Raw genomic sequence first — 16,161 nt, 5'->3', positions numbered from 1 at the left:
CACTTGAATTAAATATTCTGAGTATTTATTTTCTAACTATAAAATATTATTAGTATTCTTATTTAGTGATTCATAAAGTGGATATTACCTTGGCAAAATTAACAATAAACGTATTGTACGTAATGACATATGTTTGGTGTCATTGACACACTGACATTCAATTTGACATTGTATTGATTATGCAGCAAATCCAGAAAATATTTTTTTAATTATATGTACTTTGCACATTTCACAATTGTTATAAAATTAAATGTTATAATTCCATCACAAATGAATTTTTTTTTCCGGCTGATGTCCTCAGGACATAATAAATTAGAAAAAACCATTGCTATTTGTTACTTGTCACTAACAAGTCAACTGTCACTTTATAGCTACCAAATTATGTTCCATTTATTTAACATTTCAATAGTTTGTCAATTTTCCTCATCTATTTTAGAAATTCGGAAGAATTTCGAGTTGCATTAAAATCATTTGAGTGTAAACATTTGAATCAAAGTTAATGGGAACACTATTTTTCAACTCAATGAATTAATACCGAAGCCGTAAAAAAAGAAAAAAAATCCTTTTTTGATAACAAAAGTCAATTCGATTTTGTTTGTATTTATCTGTGTTTATCAAAGACAGAAATGAAAATTCTTTAATAATCTTTTAATAGTCTAATTCTTTAATAGAATAATATTGAACTGTGTGTCATGCACAATAATTACTGTGTGCAAAACATTGCTGTAAAAATTAAAAGTCCTTAGATTATCATATTTCTTTTACCTACGCTAATTTCAATACTTGGTGGTAGAAAATTGTGAAAGATGACTTCTATTTTCGATCAGTACGAGCAGGCTTCACAGGTGTCCCAACGGGCACCGCCAGTGTCCGAACCCATGACGTCTTCAGGATATATAAACATGCAACTGGATGATAACACGCCCATGTTTTCGAAGCAGAAGATGAACTTCAACCCATCAGACGTCATCACTCATGTTGCTGTTGCCAGTGATTACCTGGTGCTAGCTATGGCAAATGGAAATCTATTTCGAATGGATTTGAAGAGGCCCAATGAATATGACGGTATGTGAGATATGTGCTTTTTTACTGTTTAACATGTTGGGGACTGCATTGAAAATCTTATTTCACACAAATGGGACCGGCATTTTTTTTATTGTTAGTTATATATAATATTTTTTAAATAGGTATTTAGTGTACAATAACTTGAGGTAGACATTATTTAACCCCTAAATTTATTTCAATTAAAGTGCCCATGGATGATCACCGATCCCGATAACACACCCAATAACATGTTAATCAAATACATTTGTTTTAAATATACAAAATAATAATAAAAATTATGTGCGTTAATTACTGATGGCCCCTAATGTCACTATTCAAGCACACACATCCCATAAATTTTATTATAAAAAATTGTGAGTGTCGAAAAGATTCTGTATTCAAATATTTTATTTTAAACAAGATTTTTCAGTTATTTTCAGTGGTTTTATTACCAGCAATGTACAGTAAGTACATTATCAGGTCTATTTCATGGGATAGGATGAATTTCTCCTGAATTCAAATAATGAACTGATTGACCTGACTTTAATCTTCCACTAGCATTTTCATCCACAAAAAATGCAATTTCAATGTTTCCTAAAATACACTATTTAAATATTTTCAGAGGTTAAATATTCAAAATTTGTACAACCAAATACAAAGTTGACGGGAATATTTCTTGACCCACTTGGTCACCATCTCCTCATGTCATTTGCTCCAAGAACTAAAGACGGTGACCCCGAGCTGGTGTATTTGCACCGAAAGAGCTCAAAGCTAAAATCTGTTAGCAAATCCAGAAACTATGAAGTGACAGAAGTTGGTTGGAACAATGAAAACACATCAGATTTTACGACTGGACCTATATTGTTGGGCACCTCACAGGGACACATCCTGGAGACTGAACTAGAGGCTGACAATGATAAGAGATTCACAGCCAATCAACAGTACTGGAGACAGGTATTTATTAAATCTCAAAGCATTGAATTAAATAGTTTAAGGTACATAGATTTAAATATGTAAAAGCATCAATTATCTTTTATAATAAAACCAACTTCTGTTTTTATATAGTAATAATTTGTACTGTAAACCCTTAAAACTAAAAAATAATTAACCCCAATATATTTAAGAAATTGGTGCACATAATATACATTAATTAAATTTGCTTCAAACATAATAATAATCATTACTATAGGAAATAATCTAAATTAACAATGTAACATCCTTATCAAATTATACCTCATTCAAATACATGTACATATAAACAACATGTTAAAGTATTAATATTAATATAATTAAATTTTTAAACAAATTAATTATAACTCGGTACATGGCCTATGTCCGGCCTGAGATGATGATGAAGATGAACTCGGTACATCTGAGTTGTATTATACTTTTAACTAATACTACTGAGAGATGCTTTAATTTATAATAATTTCTTTTACTTTTGAACATTTTTTTATTTATGTTTTTAATTTCTAACAAGCTGCCCCATTACCTGCCTTTGTATGGATACAAGGAAATTGATGGATTGGTAAATTTAGTAATTTATTATGGTTTATGCTTAAGTAGTGTCGTCAGCTTCTGTACATGTTGTGTTAATGTATACAATTTTCATAAAATGTTTATTTACGATGACTAGATGTTACCTGTGATTGCGTTTTTTTTAGAGAATCATAATCCATGTCTATAAATCTATCAAATAATCTTCATTCACATCCAGTTTCATTCTGATTCAAGCAAATATTTTGGATTCGAAAAATAACAAATGGACACATCACCACATTCCTTTTGAGATAAATATGTCTATCTTGATAATACAAACTTTACTTCCAAATTCTGGAAAGAAAACAATTAGACAGACAGAAATACCTTTGAATTTCTAATATTTGTTGTACATGTGAAAGGGTGATGTTTGTGGGGACTGGTCTATTTGGGTAACGACTACTGATTAGACTATTTATTTTTGACTAAATTGCAGTTGTATATGCTGTCATAAGAGTCTGTAATAAACCTACTAATAAATAAATATATTTTAATTGGATTGTATGGGTAGGTACCTGTTTTTCATACAATTGTTTGTGTATTTTTTTAAACTAGCTGAATATGCTATTGTCTGTAATGCTGTTGTGACATTCAGATATTGAAACAAGTGTTTCTCAATCACAGATCTTCGACATCGGCCAAGGCACAGATATGCCTATAACTGGTATACAGTTCCAACGAGTCAGCAACAGTAACAAGTACTTCATATTTATCACAACACCCACCCGACTCTACCAGTTTATGGGAAATGCCGTAATTACAGACGGAAAGCCTAGTCTTCAATCGATCTTCTACCAGTATCTCACAATGCCGGATACCGGTTTCCAAGAGATTCCGTCGACACTGAAATATTCAAAACTTCAGTTTTTCTTCGATAGATACGACGTGCCGAAAACATTTGCATGGCTCACTGAACCTGGCATATTTTTTGGACAGGTTCGTATTTTTTATATTAATAATATGTTATTACATGTTTTTATAGATATAAAATACTGATTTTGATGAAATTTTATATGTATAAACAGTAGTTCTGAGAATATGTTGTTGTTTATTTTTTATACCATGTGATTGGGGTATTGTTACTAATGTGAATTAATGACTAATAATAATAATAGATGTGGTCAGCCATTTAGTGTAAAATGGGAACAAAAAGACAGAGAGATTTTCATATTTATATTATCAATATGAATCTATATCCAATAGGTAATTAATTCACTTTTCACTTGAATGTAAATATGAATAATATTAAAGAATAGGTTCAATTGACCTATGAAAAGATGAAAATATCACTCTTTGAAGACGTTATTATATTTCGGTTAAATTTCATTACTCTTCCTATTAAATGATTTATTATTATACTTTCTTTATTAAAAGTCATAAGTATACAATTCTAATAAGTAATATTTTTATTTTATATTGATATTTTGCATTTCAGTTGGATCCAACATGCCAACAGAATTCTAATACCTTGTTCACGCAAGGGGAACTCATAAACTACCCACCTGAATCTGAATCCAAAGATAAAGCGCCTCTTTGTTTCGTTTTAACGGAGTTTCATGCACTAGTGATGTATTCAGACAAAGTTAAAGCTATATCACTATTGAATCAAGAATGTGTATATGAAGACAGATTTTCCGAAGCGCATGGTAAACTTAAAAGTGTAGTGAAAGACTCGAAGAGGAGAACAATCTGGGCAGTGACTGATAAGGCTGTGTTTAGATATAAAGTTGTCAGAGAAGAAAGGAATGTATGGAGAATATACACAGACAAAGAACAATTCCATTTAGCTAAGGAGTATTGCCAAGACAATCCCGCTTTCTTAGACATTGTAAACGTGAAAGAGGCAGAGCTATTGTTTTCGGTAGGTAAGTATGTGGAGAGTGCTAGAATCTACGCGGAGACGCAAAGTAGTTTTGAGACTATATGTCTAAAGTTTTTGGAGGTGAACCAGATAAATGCACTGAAGATATACCTGAGCCAACGATTGGAGTCTTTGAAAGAAGACGATAACACGTTAATATCTATGATTGTTATATGGATGACGGAACTCTTCCTTTCGCAACTAGGTTTACTCAGGCGCACTGGGAAAGAAAAAACAAATGAATACAATCAAATACAGAGTGATTTCGAAGTGTTTTTACTCAACCCGAAGGTGTCCAAATGCATGCAGCACGTCAAAACTGTTATATACGACTTGATGTCTTCACATGGTGATAAACAGAATTTGATAAAGCTGACACTGATGAACGAAGATTACGAGAATGTGGTTGCACAGAATATTTATAAAAAATCTTATACGGAAGCGTTGAGTACGCTGCGGGAGCTGCAGAAACCGGATCTGTTCTATCAGTTTGCTCCTGTGCTAATGGAGGAGGATCCTAAGCATACAGTTAATGCGTTAATCTCTCAAGGACAGAAATTAAGCCCGTCGAAACTTCTGCCCGCTTTCCTTTCTTGTGAAAACGATGAAGCACATATATCCGAGATTATTAGATACTTGGAGTTTATGCTGCAGAATTTTAATGTCAAAGATAAGGCCATACATAATTATCTGTTGACTCTGTACTCTGAGTATGATCAGGCGGCTCTTATGAAGTATTTAGAGCGACAAGGCCAGGATATAGTACTTGTCAATTATGATGTTCATTATGCATTACGGTGAGTATTGTTACTTAATTATATTTTATAACTAGTTACGCATCCCGGCTTCGCACCTGATACCGGATACCTAATTATTTGAAAATATCCTAATGAAAATAAGAATGCCTTAATAATCTCGCGTTGTTTTATTCTAACGTGAATTTTTAAACTACTTATATATCAATTTATCAAATTTGGTTCACTATGTGTATTTTCATACAATTTAAAAGAGTACAATTTTATTGTAAGTGACAGTGGATTGTTTTATGTCACAAACAGTTACATCTATTCACACCAAAAACAAAACATTGTAATCCAACGCGCCACATCGAGGCAGTGTACCCAAAATAATGGCTGCGTTGCCTTTTTGAATAGCCATATTTACCTTCAGGGCAAAGTACCTGTAAGCTACCAGCTCTCGGGTCACAAGTAACCTCGAAGAGCCGCGCTTAATTACACGTTAAAATTTAGTTTCCGAGCTCCATGGGCCTAACGGCAACGTACCGTAGAGTTCAATTTAGAATATTCAAATAATTTTAGGTTATGTCGCGAGAAGAATCTATCAGAAGCCTGTGTGAAACTGTCCGCGTTGCTAGGACTCTGGGAGTCTGCTGTGGAACTGGCGTTGGAGGTGAATCTGAATTTAGCGAAGAGTATCGCCAACCTTCCGGATGATGAGGAAATGCAAAGACAGATGTGGCTGAATATTGGTAAGAAGTGTTAGATATTGACTTCTGGCTGCGACGTCAGTTGACCATGATTGACTAGGATTTAACTACTAATCGGTTAAGTTCTGCTCATGCAACATGGCGAACTTAGGCCTCAGCTTAACTACACTGTGCAGTTTTTCCAAGAGGAAACGCCACTACACATCCTATGTGATTGTAGCGCACTCGCGCATAAGCGAAATATCTTCTCATTCTTCTTAATCACTATATCCCGAGGAGGTAAAAACCATCGCTCCTAAGAATATCCTTCAATTCTTGTCCTTCACGGGTCTAGGTAGCGAACTTTGAAAAAGGGCGACCACAATAGATCTATGTAGGTCGCAGGCCTTAACATCTGACAGTAGTCCAAAACCCTGAATCAAAAAAATAAGTTTTGCTCTATTCCTAGAATTATAATTTGTAACTTTAGTAAGTTACAAATGTAACGTGCCAAACATCATGATAACTGGTTAAGTTAATTTCCTATTTATAAGGATGTGTACACAAATGCTCTCTTTCTAAGAGAAAAATAGACTAAACCATTTCAGAGATTTGCGCCTACAAACATACATACGAATATTAAATATCTTTGTTTTAAGTTCTGTTATAATGATAGGCCAGTGGGATAATAAAATAAATGAACAACAATAATAATAAATTATATTTACAGCGGAGCATGTAATCACTAAAAACCAGGATCTAAAAGAAGCGATGACTTTCCTCGAGGAGTGCCCCTTGATAAAGATAGAGGACATCCTGCCTTTCTTCAGCGACGTGGTCACCATTGACCACTTTAGGGAGCCCATCTGTCAGTCATTACAGGTATTGTGTTTTTTTTAAATAATATTTTTTATATTAACGGAATGATGAACCCGCCTGCTCTAATGGTATATGCTGGCGGGGTACCAGTGGAGGGTGATGAAATGAGCATGAAGTCTGGTCGGGTATCTATCTTGGTAAATGGCAATTTGACATTGCAGTTTCCAGAGGGAACCATGTGGAGAGTGGTTGAAATTCAACTATAATTGATTTAATATTCAATAAGACTATAGAAAAACAATAGTCTCAATTACACCACAGACTAACAATAAACAATAGAGTATATATACGTGTATGTGTCAAATATATGGTAGTATGTAATGTTTTTTACTGATATTAATATGATAATGTATTTTTTATGCATAATTTTATAAAAATATTAGCATTCTGCACTCATCTATAAAAACTGTAAGTGTGAGAAATTTAATACTCGTTCATTAGTACAATTATCGTAAAAAGGGGTACAAACTTTTTGCTTCATGTATTAATAAATCTATATTTCTTTGAAGGAGTATAACATGCAAATAGAAGAGCTCAAAACTGAAATGGAGGAAGCAACCCGAGCGGCAGAAGAGGTGAGTGTCATTATTATTAAAATAACTCTGGACAATTGATAAAAACTATTTATTTATAAAGGAGTTTCATATCAACATAGCTTTTGTAATGGCGGTAATTAATAATATGAAAGAAGACCAAAAAAATATGTTTTTACGATGTTACATTTAGAATGTCACGATTGTTCTATACTATAATATAATAATTAAAATAATATCTCAGGACAATTCACACAGGACCTAGATGTTGTTGAACCAACCAAAAATTATATTTAAGTATTTCTATCAGAGTTATAGGTACTATAACACTAGCTCTGCTTAACTTGGAACTAGAATTATGTCAATTTTCCAGGGGTTATTATTAATATTATTAAAATAATACCATTAAACATGAAATTCCTTTATTATTGTAAGATATATAACTAAATGCAGGGACTTCAATAGTAGCACGTTATTTAATCTTTTTGTGTTGTCAAATAAATAACAATTTTTTTTCTAACTATAGGTCCGTTCGGAGATCCAGTCGTTCAGGGGGCGCAGTGTGTTGGTGTCGGCGGCGGATGTGTGCTGTCTGTGCGACATAGCACTGTTGCTGCGTCCATTTTACCTGTTCCCATGTTCGCACAAGTTCCACAGTGACTGCCTGCTGCACGAGATACAACCCATACTCGGTATAGAATAAAATAGAAAATTCTTTATTAAAATAAACTTACATTTAAGCAACTTTGAATTGCCAGTACTTATGTTGTAGAATCTACCACTCATTTGAAAAGCTGTCTCACAAGAAGAATGAGCAAGAAACTTGCGTAATCTGTCCGGCTTGAAGGACCAGAGATTAGCGTGTTAAATATACGGTATAATAATTGTGGACTGTATTAATGTGTATTTTAGTTTAATATAAGTATAATGAGTGCGATGTGCGGTGCCTAATGCATGGAACGATTGACGCTCCTCGGTGCTCGTAGCCCCCGCAGCCGTAGTCGTGCTTTATCGACGGTTGTGTGCTATCAATAATTATTTTCATTTTGTCTGTTATCTTTACTCATGTAGGTCTATTATAGACTCTTATGATATGTCAAATCTACAGTCAATTCGGAGTGCCTTGAAGCTAAGAAAATCTGACAAGAAACACAGCACTTATTCTTATCAACTGAGCTTGTATATATTTCCAAAAACACATTGGTTTTTAAAATCAATTACGAAGAATAGAGTGATTGGCTTATTGCGTTTTTGTCCGTACAAACCCTAATAATCCCACAAGCACCACCCATTCATAAGTACAATGAATGGGCCAGCTATCATCGCACTCAACTATAGTTGAGTAATATAATAGTACCCCACCTCTGATTACAGTCGTATAGATATTTCTTCATGATAACTTTTATTTTGCAATGCTACAGGTCCGGCTCGTCGCAAACAGTTGCAAGATCTACAACGCAAACTGAGTTATCTCCCTAACATCGAGCTCCAGACGCGGACTTTCAGCGGTCTACCACTTCGGGAGCAAATAAAAAATGAAATTGACGACATAGTAGCCAGCGAGTGTGTGTTCTGCGGCGAGTACATGATTGCATGCATTGATAAACCATTCATTTCAGATGAAGATTGGGACAAAGTTATGAAGGAATGGGAATGAACGGTTGAAAAGTATTTGCAGTACCAAACTCCTCTGACCCGGTGACAGGCTCACTGCTGTTGCCTCGTGTGCGGACCATCTCATTTCCTTAAAATTTCCTTGGCCTACATCTTTTTAAGTATATTGGCTTATTCGGATTACAAATCATTAGTTTCATTTATTAATAACTGTATTTCACAAAATCCTTTCGTAAATTCCTATTAGTTCCTATTTATTTACCCATCCTGTGTGCCGTTAATTGTAAGTTGCATATTGGGCAACATATACCTCTTACCAAAAAGGAAAGAAAACGGTCACCTGGAATGATAAATGTGTGGCACTGTACATACTCGTATTTACGTTTATAATCTGTAGTCCTATATGAGTATATTAACCTATATAGGATAACTAATAACCTATATAGGCGTTATAAAACATATATAGGATCAATTGTATAAATATTGTTTGTAACTTTTTTTTTATATATTTATGGTATTTATGTATACATACGTACTATAGTTATTTAGAAGACATGTGTCATTCCCGGCTGAAATATTTAAATTTATTCATTTTTACAAGCTTAGAAATATTTTTTACCTGTGTAAACAATTAAAAACTTAATCAGAATTGTGTTGTTATAAATGTTTTTTATGAATGCGTACTGAAGTTGGACAGTTCTGCATTAAGTATCGTTTGATTTGTAATAGAATTTATTCATTTACATATTTCTTATTTAAATTAGTCAAAATGCTATTGAGTTTTTGTAGGCCATACTACTTTTTTATTTGTTTAAAATATATACTGTAGTAAATAAATTCATCTATTGTAATAATTGCTTTCTGTGATAGACTATAGAATAAGTATAGGATTAGACTATAAATTGCTTACTAAATATATAAATAAATGTAAGCTAAAATATATTCTGTATACTTTGGAAATCAATTACATTTTATTTCAAATACTCAATCTGACTATTTTCTCACTAGATTATAGGTAGCACAAAAACAAACACATTTTAAATTTAATATTTATTGACAAAATTGTGTTATCAAGTAATGATAAGCAATAAATTAATTAAATATTAGGATTTAAATAACAAAAAGACCATTCAAATCCTAAGGACAACAAATCATTTTACATTAAGTGTAATGTTTTAATATTAAAAACATAAATGTACAAACATAAACACTATAGTATAGTAGAATGTCAACACCAGTGTTATTTATGCACAAAAAGTTAACAGAAGGAAGGCAGATAAGTTTAGGCCCCGTGCATCAGATATTATACTGTGTATCTACATGAAACAATTCACTAACGCGAAGCTAAATTTATTGACTAGCAGCACCGTCCACTTCCATAGTCTGCGTATCTGCTTTATCACCTTTATCGTCCACTTGCATTACTTCTACTTTATTTACTGCTTTACCTTCTATTTGTTCCTTATTACTATCTACATTTGCCTTCTTATCTTTACTTTTATCGCGTTTCTTTACATTTTTTGCACCTTTGGTGACCTTTTCTTCACCGTCTTGTTTGGTTTCAGTTTTTTGATTTGGTGCTTCAGCAGGCCGTGTGTCTGCTACCTCTGGCTGTGCACCCTCTTTATTGACATCAGTTTTTTGTTCCTGTTGTTTGGGCACCTCAGTTTTAACTTCAGCACCTTGTGCAACTTGTTCCTGAAGCTCTGGCTGAGTTGCCTGAGGCTCATTACTAATCTCCTCTTTGGTATTTTTCATCTCAACTTCACCATTCTCTGTAATCTCATTTGTGTTTTGTATATTATTAGTATTTTCCTTCATATCTACATCTTGAGATTGAGGAACTTCCTGAGGCTGGGGTGTACTTACACCTTTGTTTTCAGCTTTAGCTTCTAATACTGCTATACATTTCTGAATGCATTTTATTGCCTCCTTTCTCGCCTGTCTTATATTTTCTTTACCATCAGTTTCAATATTATCTAATTTAATGAGATTCCTTGTTAACATCTCATCTAGATACATGTACTTCTTGTCTTTTTTAGTACCTGTGAAGTTTTCCACGTCAGTCATAAGGTTTAAAACATCTGTTTGAATACTGAGAATTTGAGAAATTGGATCATTAGCAGTTGGTTGTTGTGGTTTGGGCTGAGGGGGAGATTGTTGTTGCTGTGTGGGAACTTCCTGGTGCGGCGGAGTTTGTTGTTTTGGTGGATGTTGTTGGGGAGGCTGCTGTTGGGGTTGTTGTTGTTGATGTGGGTGTTGCTGCGGCTGTTGTTGATGTGGATGCTGCTGCGGCTGTTGTTGAGCCCATTGTTGCTGTCTAGGTTGGGACGGAGGCGCAGTCTTACTGAATTCATGACGTACTGGAACTTTAACAAAATGCTCTTCAGGGTAATGAGGCTTTGGAGACTGAGATCTTTGGGGTGAAGCACCACGCGCAAATGCAGTTTGTGGATATACCTTTTGCTGTGCAAATGGTTGTGGACCTTGTCTAAAAGTATTAAACGGCGTGCCAAATGCCCTTGAAAAGTTGGGAGGTGCATGAAAGCTGACAGGCTCGTCTGCGAAATACTGTTCTCTGTCTACGTGAGGTTGTGGCGGCGGTGGAGCGTAACCTTGTTTGGGTTCACCATGATCAACGGACCTGTTAATTACTGGTTCATCGCGTCCCTCCACGAATATAGGAATATGTCGCACATTAGACGCTTGCTGTTGTTGCTCAGGATGAGCTGGATGTTGTTGTTCGTGATGGTTTTGGTCACTCATTTTGTTAGGGATATTTTGATTAACTGCGCGATTGTCTGGAGGCGCTGACATAGACCTCTGGTTCCTTTCCTCAGCATCAACTAAGCTCGGATCGGCTGGACTTTTTTGACCGAGATCTACTGTGTTTCTTAATCCGTACTGTGGTAGAAATGGTTGTTGGTCGTGTTGGGAGGGTCCTGGATTCTGTTCAGTCTGTGTAGCTGTGGTCTGTTGGCTCGGCGATTGTGGTTGTGGAGATCCTTGTGTCTGTGGTTCTGATTCGTCACGGGAGTTGAACCTACGGTTCCAACGGGACGGGAAGTGTTCTCTGAATTCTGGTGGAATATCGTCGAATGGGAATCTGTCGAATCCACTGAAACCGTCCCCGAAATCTGGAATAATGAAACGTTTATATTACGCAACTTAAAAGAAAATTATTACATGCTCAGTTTTTGGCAAACCTGAAAACTATATCCAGTAAATAAAATAAAAATTAAATGTAAACAGGATTGGTTGAAGATTTAAAATTGTTTATGTACCCATATCGCGTGCTTACTCGTAGTTATTATATTAGTAGTTACAGTACTTTTAGTAGTTTTACTTTTTATAATTAAATTACCGATTGCTCTTGTCTTTACTACGTAGTTCAGATATGTTTTAAAAATTAGTATAAATTACATCTGCGTTACATATAATCATGTTTATATTCGACCTACTATAAAAAGGAAGAGGATCTAAATTACTGTTTTGTTTACGTCTCTCGTCTGAGATACTGTCTATAGCACGTTAAAGACTGTATGCGGTGGGTTATTCCGCAACGAAAGTAAATTTACACGTTGGGACCGGGAGATCACCTCGGCACTTTTATTGAAATAAACTAGAGGGTGCGTGTGTGCGCGGGCCTCAAGAGGCCCGCGAGGCGTTGTCGTTGATTTTTTTTGTGCAGACGGTTTTCTTTTCGAATAGACTTGGTTGGCAAGTAGAGTTGTCTGTTTTGATACGATTAGGTGACTTCCTATTGTAACAGTGAATTTTTGTTTCACGTGTACCATCCTGTGGCGAAACTTTGTATTGTAATGGTCACAATACAAAACCTAACCTAACCTACCGTTCTGTATACTATATTAGTCTAGGGTCAAAGTTTTTAATGTAGAGATCATAATACGAAACCTAACCTAACCTACCTTTTTGTTTACTATATTATTCTGTGGCTTTAATTTTTATTGCAATGGTCACAATACAAAACCTCACATTACCTACCTTTCTGTATTAGTATACAGAAATGTATGCTTAGTGTTGCCACCTAATTTTACAAAAAAATCGCATGAAACTATTAAGATGAGATTTATTATAGATCCCCGTCACTCTTATGTTAGAATGTCGAAACAAAAAATTCCCACATTTTGGGTTTGCAAAATTACCTAAAAATCGGGGAAAATTTGTAGCCTAGATAATATTTCAAACCGAAATCTACCATGGCTCAATAAAGGCCGACTCGCTGCAGGGAAGCCAGGTACCCCAAAATGTATTCCTAAATTTATCATCAGAGATAAAATACTCGAACTCGGCCGCCATCTTGGATTTTTCCTTTTTGAATACTTTTAACTTATCCACTTTGGCGATTGAAACATTTTGTCCATACATTGTACAGAGCTAAGGTGACTCCTAGTAGTTCCTTAGTACTGTTTACTATGAAAATTAGTTAATACTTCGCACCGAGAGTTTCCATTCCTCAATACAAGTCAATTCGTTGCAGGGATGATGCCACAGAACTGAATTTTAAAAAGTTCTTAAAATTGTCATCATAGATAAAGTATCCTAATTCGGCCGCCATCTTGGATTTTTTATTTTTAAATACTTTTAACATATACACTGGTGATAGAAACATTTCATCCATATATTGTACAGAGCCCAGGTTACATACACCTAAGAGTTCCTTAGTACGGTTTACTATGAAAATCGATGTATGGTGTTGCCAGGAGATTTTGACAAAAACCACCTAGGGCCCTTTGAGGGATAATTTTGGACCAATGCTTATCACTGTTTTGTTCAAATTGACGAAAAAAAAAATTCCACGTTTTTTTACTTTTCTTCGAAATTACCCCAAAATCGGGAAAATTTTTTGGACCAGGTAATATTTCCCACCGAGAATTTCCATTGCTCTATAGAAGTCAACTCGCTGCAACGTTTAGTGGTACCCCAAAATTGAATTTTTAAAAGTCCCTAAAAATGTCAACATAAATTAAGTACCCTAACTCGGCCGCCATCTTAGATTTTTACTTTTTAATACTTTTGACGTATTCACCCTAGTGACAGAAACATTTCGTTCATACATTGTATAGAGCCTCAGTGACTCCTTCTAGTACTATTCTCTAAGAAAACTGATGTAAGGTGTTGCCAGATAATTCTGACAAAAACCACCTAAAATCAATAGGGGGATTGTTTTTGACAGATTTTCATCATTCTTTTGTTTGAAATGTCCGAAAATTATTGTCCCACTTTTTAGGACTTATCTCAAAAATTACCCTAAAATTGGGGAAAATTTTTATACCAGGTAATACTTTGTATTGAGACACATCATCTCTCCATAGAAGTCGACTGGCTGTGGGGTTGGCAAGTGTCCTAAAACTACATTTAAAAATATCCCAAATTTTCTCCGAAAAGCAAAACTCCCCTATCTCTGCCGCCATTTTGGATTTTTACTTCTTAATACTTTTGACGTATTCACCTTAGTAACAGAAACATTTCGTCCATACATTATGTAGAGCCTCGGTGACTTCTTCTTGTACTATTCCCTAAGAAAACTGATCTGAGGTGTTGCCAGATAATTTTGACAAAAACCACCAAAAATCCTTAAGGGGATGACTTTTGACAGATTTTCATCATTCTTTAGTTTGAAATGTCGAAAAAAAATTTTTCCACTTTTTAGGACCTGTCTCAAAAAATACCCCAAAATCGGGGAAAATTTTCATACCAGGTAATACTTTGTGTCAATAGACATCATCTCTCCGTAGAAGTCGACTCGCTGCGGTGTTGCCATGTGTCCTAAAACAACATTTAAAAATGTCCCAAATTTTATCCGAAAAGCAAAACTCCCCTATCTGTGCCGCCATCTTGGATTTCTAAAATTTCATAATTTTCACTAGATGCCGGGTCCTTCGGCTATCCGACGCCGCACAGTGCGTTGACCTAGCACACTCGTAGGTACCCTATCAATTTCAGTTTTTAAAGCTAGACCTCAATTTCAATATTTGTCCCATGATGTATGGGTGTTGCCAGCGAATTCTGACAAAATTCCCCTAAAACCCTTCAGGGGACGATTTTTGGTAGACCAACAAGACTTTTTCATTTGAAATGTCGAAAAAAATTTTTCCCACTTTATGGGACTTTTCTCCAAATTTAACCCAAAATCGGGGAAAATTTTTAGCCCTGGCAAATCTTCTTACTGAGACTTACCCATGTCAGTAGGTGGCGTTTAGCTACGGGGTTGCCATGAGCAGCAAAAACGCGATTGAAAATATCCCAAAATTTTTCCAAAAACTAAATCTCCCATAGCTTGGCCGCCATCTTGGATTTCTGAAATTTCATAATTTTCCCTAGAGGCCGGGTTTTTCAGCCTCCCAATGGCCTACAATAGGGATCGGTAGTATCCCCGCAAGTACCCTAGGAATTTCAGTTTTTGGAGAGACACCCCAATTTCTATTTTGGTCAAACCATGTATGGGTGTTGCCAGCAAATTCCAACAAAACACATCTAAAACCCTTTAGGGGATGTTTCTCGATAGGGCTTGATGCCTCTTTTGTCAAAAATGTCGAAAAAAATTTTTCCCACTTTTTGGACCATTTCTCCCAAATTACCCCAAATTCGGGAATTCTTTTTAGCGCTGGCAATACTTCTTACCGAGACCCATCATCGCCCCATAGAAGCCGACTCGCTGCGGGGTTGCCCTGTACCTAAAAAATGACTTTGAAAATAATCCGGATTTTTAGGACCAATTTCACACGCCCCCAACTCGGCGGCCATCTTGGATTTTCCAAATTTCATAATTTTCCCTAGAGGTCGGGTCCTTCGAGTTTCCTATGTCCCACAACCGGAGTCGCCAGCACCCCCGCAACTACCCTGGGAATTTCGGTTTTTGAAACTGTAGAAAATTTTCAACCAGTTTTTGGCAATTTTTTCGCCGCCATCTTGGATTTTAATTTTTTGTTTTTACGCCATATTCTGGGTCCCGCCGAGACGTGCCAAATCACTCTTTGAACGGAATCGATCCGAGCGAAACTGTAAAAGTTAGCCGCCATCTTTGTCCGCCATCTTGGATTTTCCCAAATTTCGGAATTTTCTCGTGGTCACCCTAGCCAAAGGAACATTTCCCCCATACATCGTCTCGACCCCCGGACGCTCCTTCTGGGAGAACAACTATGTCAATCAGTGAGTGAGTCACCGTAATGCAGCTTTATATATTATAGATCTAGGGGTTAAATAATGTTTATCTCAAATTATTGTACACTAGAAACATATTT

General features: G+C 35.4%; 2 protein-coding genes across 5 annotated transcripts in view; one reads left to right on the top strand and one right to left on the bottom strand.

Annotated features, from left to right (window-relative positions):
• Positions 1 to 406: 406 nt before the first annotated feature.
• LOC131846282 (vacuolar protein sorting-associated protein 18 homolog) lies at positions 407 to 9,003 on the top strand. 2 transcript variants are annotated; one of them, XM_059195543.1, is made up of 10 exons: positions 407 to 1,065; positions 1,667 to 1,998; positions 2,525 to 2,572; positions 3,208 to 3,519; positions 4,019 to 5,241; positions 5,764 to 5,933; positions 6,601 to 6,752; positions 7,259 to 7,324; positions 7,809 to 7,974; positions 8,704 to 9,003. In XM_059195543.1, exons 1-10 carry the CDS (start codon positions 807 to 809, stop codon positions 8,937 to 8,939), a joined length of 2,964 nt encoding a protein of 987 aa, XP_059051526.1. In that variant the 5' UTR covers positions 407 to 806; the 3' UTR covers positions 8,940 to 9,003. The 2 variants fall into 2 exon arrangements, with proteins under 2 accessions (XP_059051526.1, XP_059051527.1); XM_059195544.1 differs by lacking the exon at positions 2,525 to 2,572 and having other exon boundaries at positions 409 to 1,065.
• Positions 9,004 to 9,967: 964 nt separating this feature from the next.
• LOC131846295 (BAG domain-containing protein Samui-like) overlaps positions 9,968 to 16,161 on the bottom strand; it is a 42,611-nt gene continuing 36,417 nt past the window's right edge. For all 3 annotated transcript variants that reach the window (XM_059195560.1, XM_059195561.1, XM_059195559.1), the window contains exon 3: positions 9,968 to 12,033. In XM_059195560.1, the coding sequence (XP_059051543.1) occupies positions 10,247 to 12,033 (1,787 nt within the window). In that variant the 3' untranslated portion in view covers positions 9,968 to 10,246. The remainder of the gene's footprint in view (positions 12,034 to 16,161) is intronic.

Source organism: Achroia grisella, unplaced genomic scaffold (assembly GCF_030625045.1).
Source record: "Achroia grisella isolate CSIRO2021 unplaced genomic scaffold, CSIRO_AGI_Agris_v1 utg509, whole genome shotgun sequence".
NCBI classification, from domain to species: domain Eukaryota; kingdom Metazoa; phylum Arthropoda; class Insecta; order Lepidoptera; family Pyralidae; genus Achroia; species Achroia grisella.
This window is presented reverse-complemented; position numbering and strand designations above follow the sequence as displayed.

Bases quoted from the DNA above. Each gene is read 5' to 3' on its own strand.
- LOC131846282 (XM_059195543.1), top strand. From the start codon at position 807: ATGACTTCTATTTTCGATCAGTACGAGCAGGCTTCACAGGTGTCCCAA. The intron at 3,520-4,018 runs GTTCGTATTTTT...TTTGCATTTCAG, and splicing joins CTGGCATATTTTTTGGACAG to TTGGATCCAACATGCCAACA. The intron at 5,934-6,600 runs GTAAGAAGTGTT...TTATATTTACAG, and splicing joins ACAGATGTGGCTGAATATTG to CGGAGCATGTAATCACTAAA.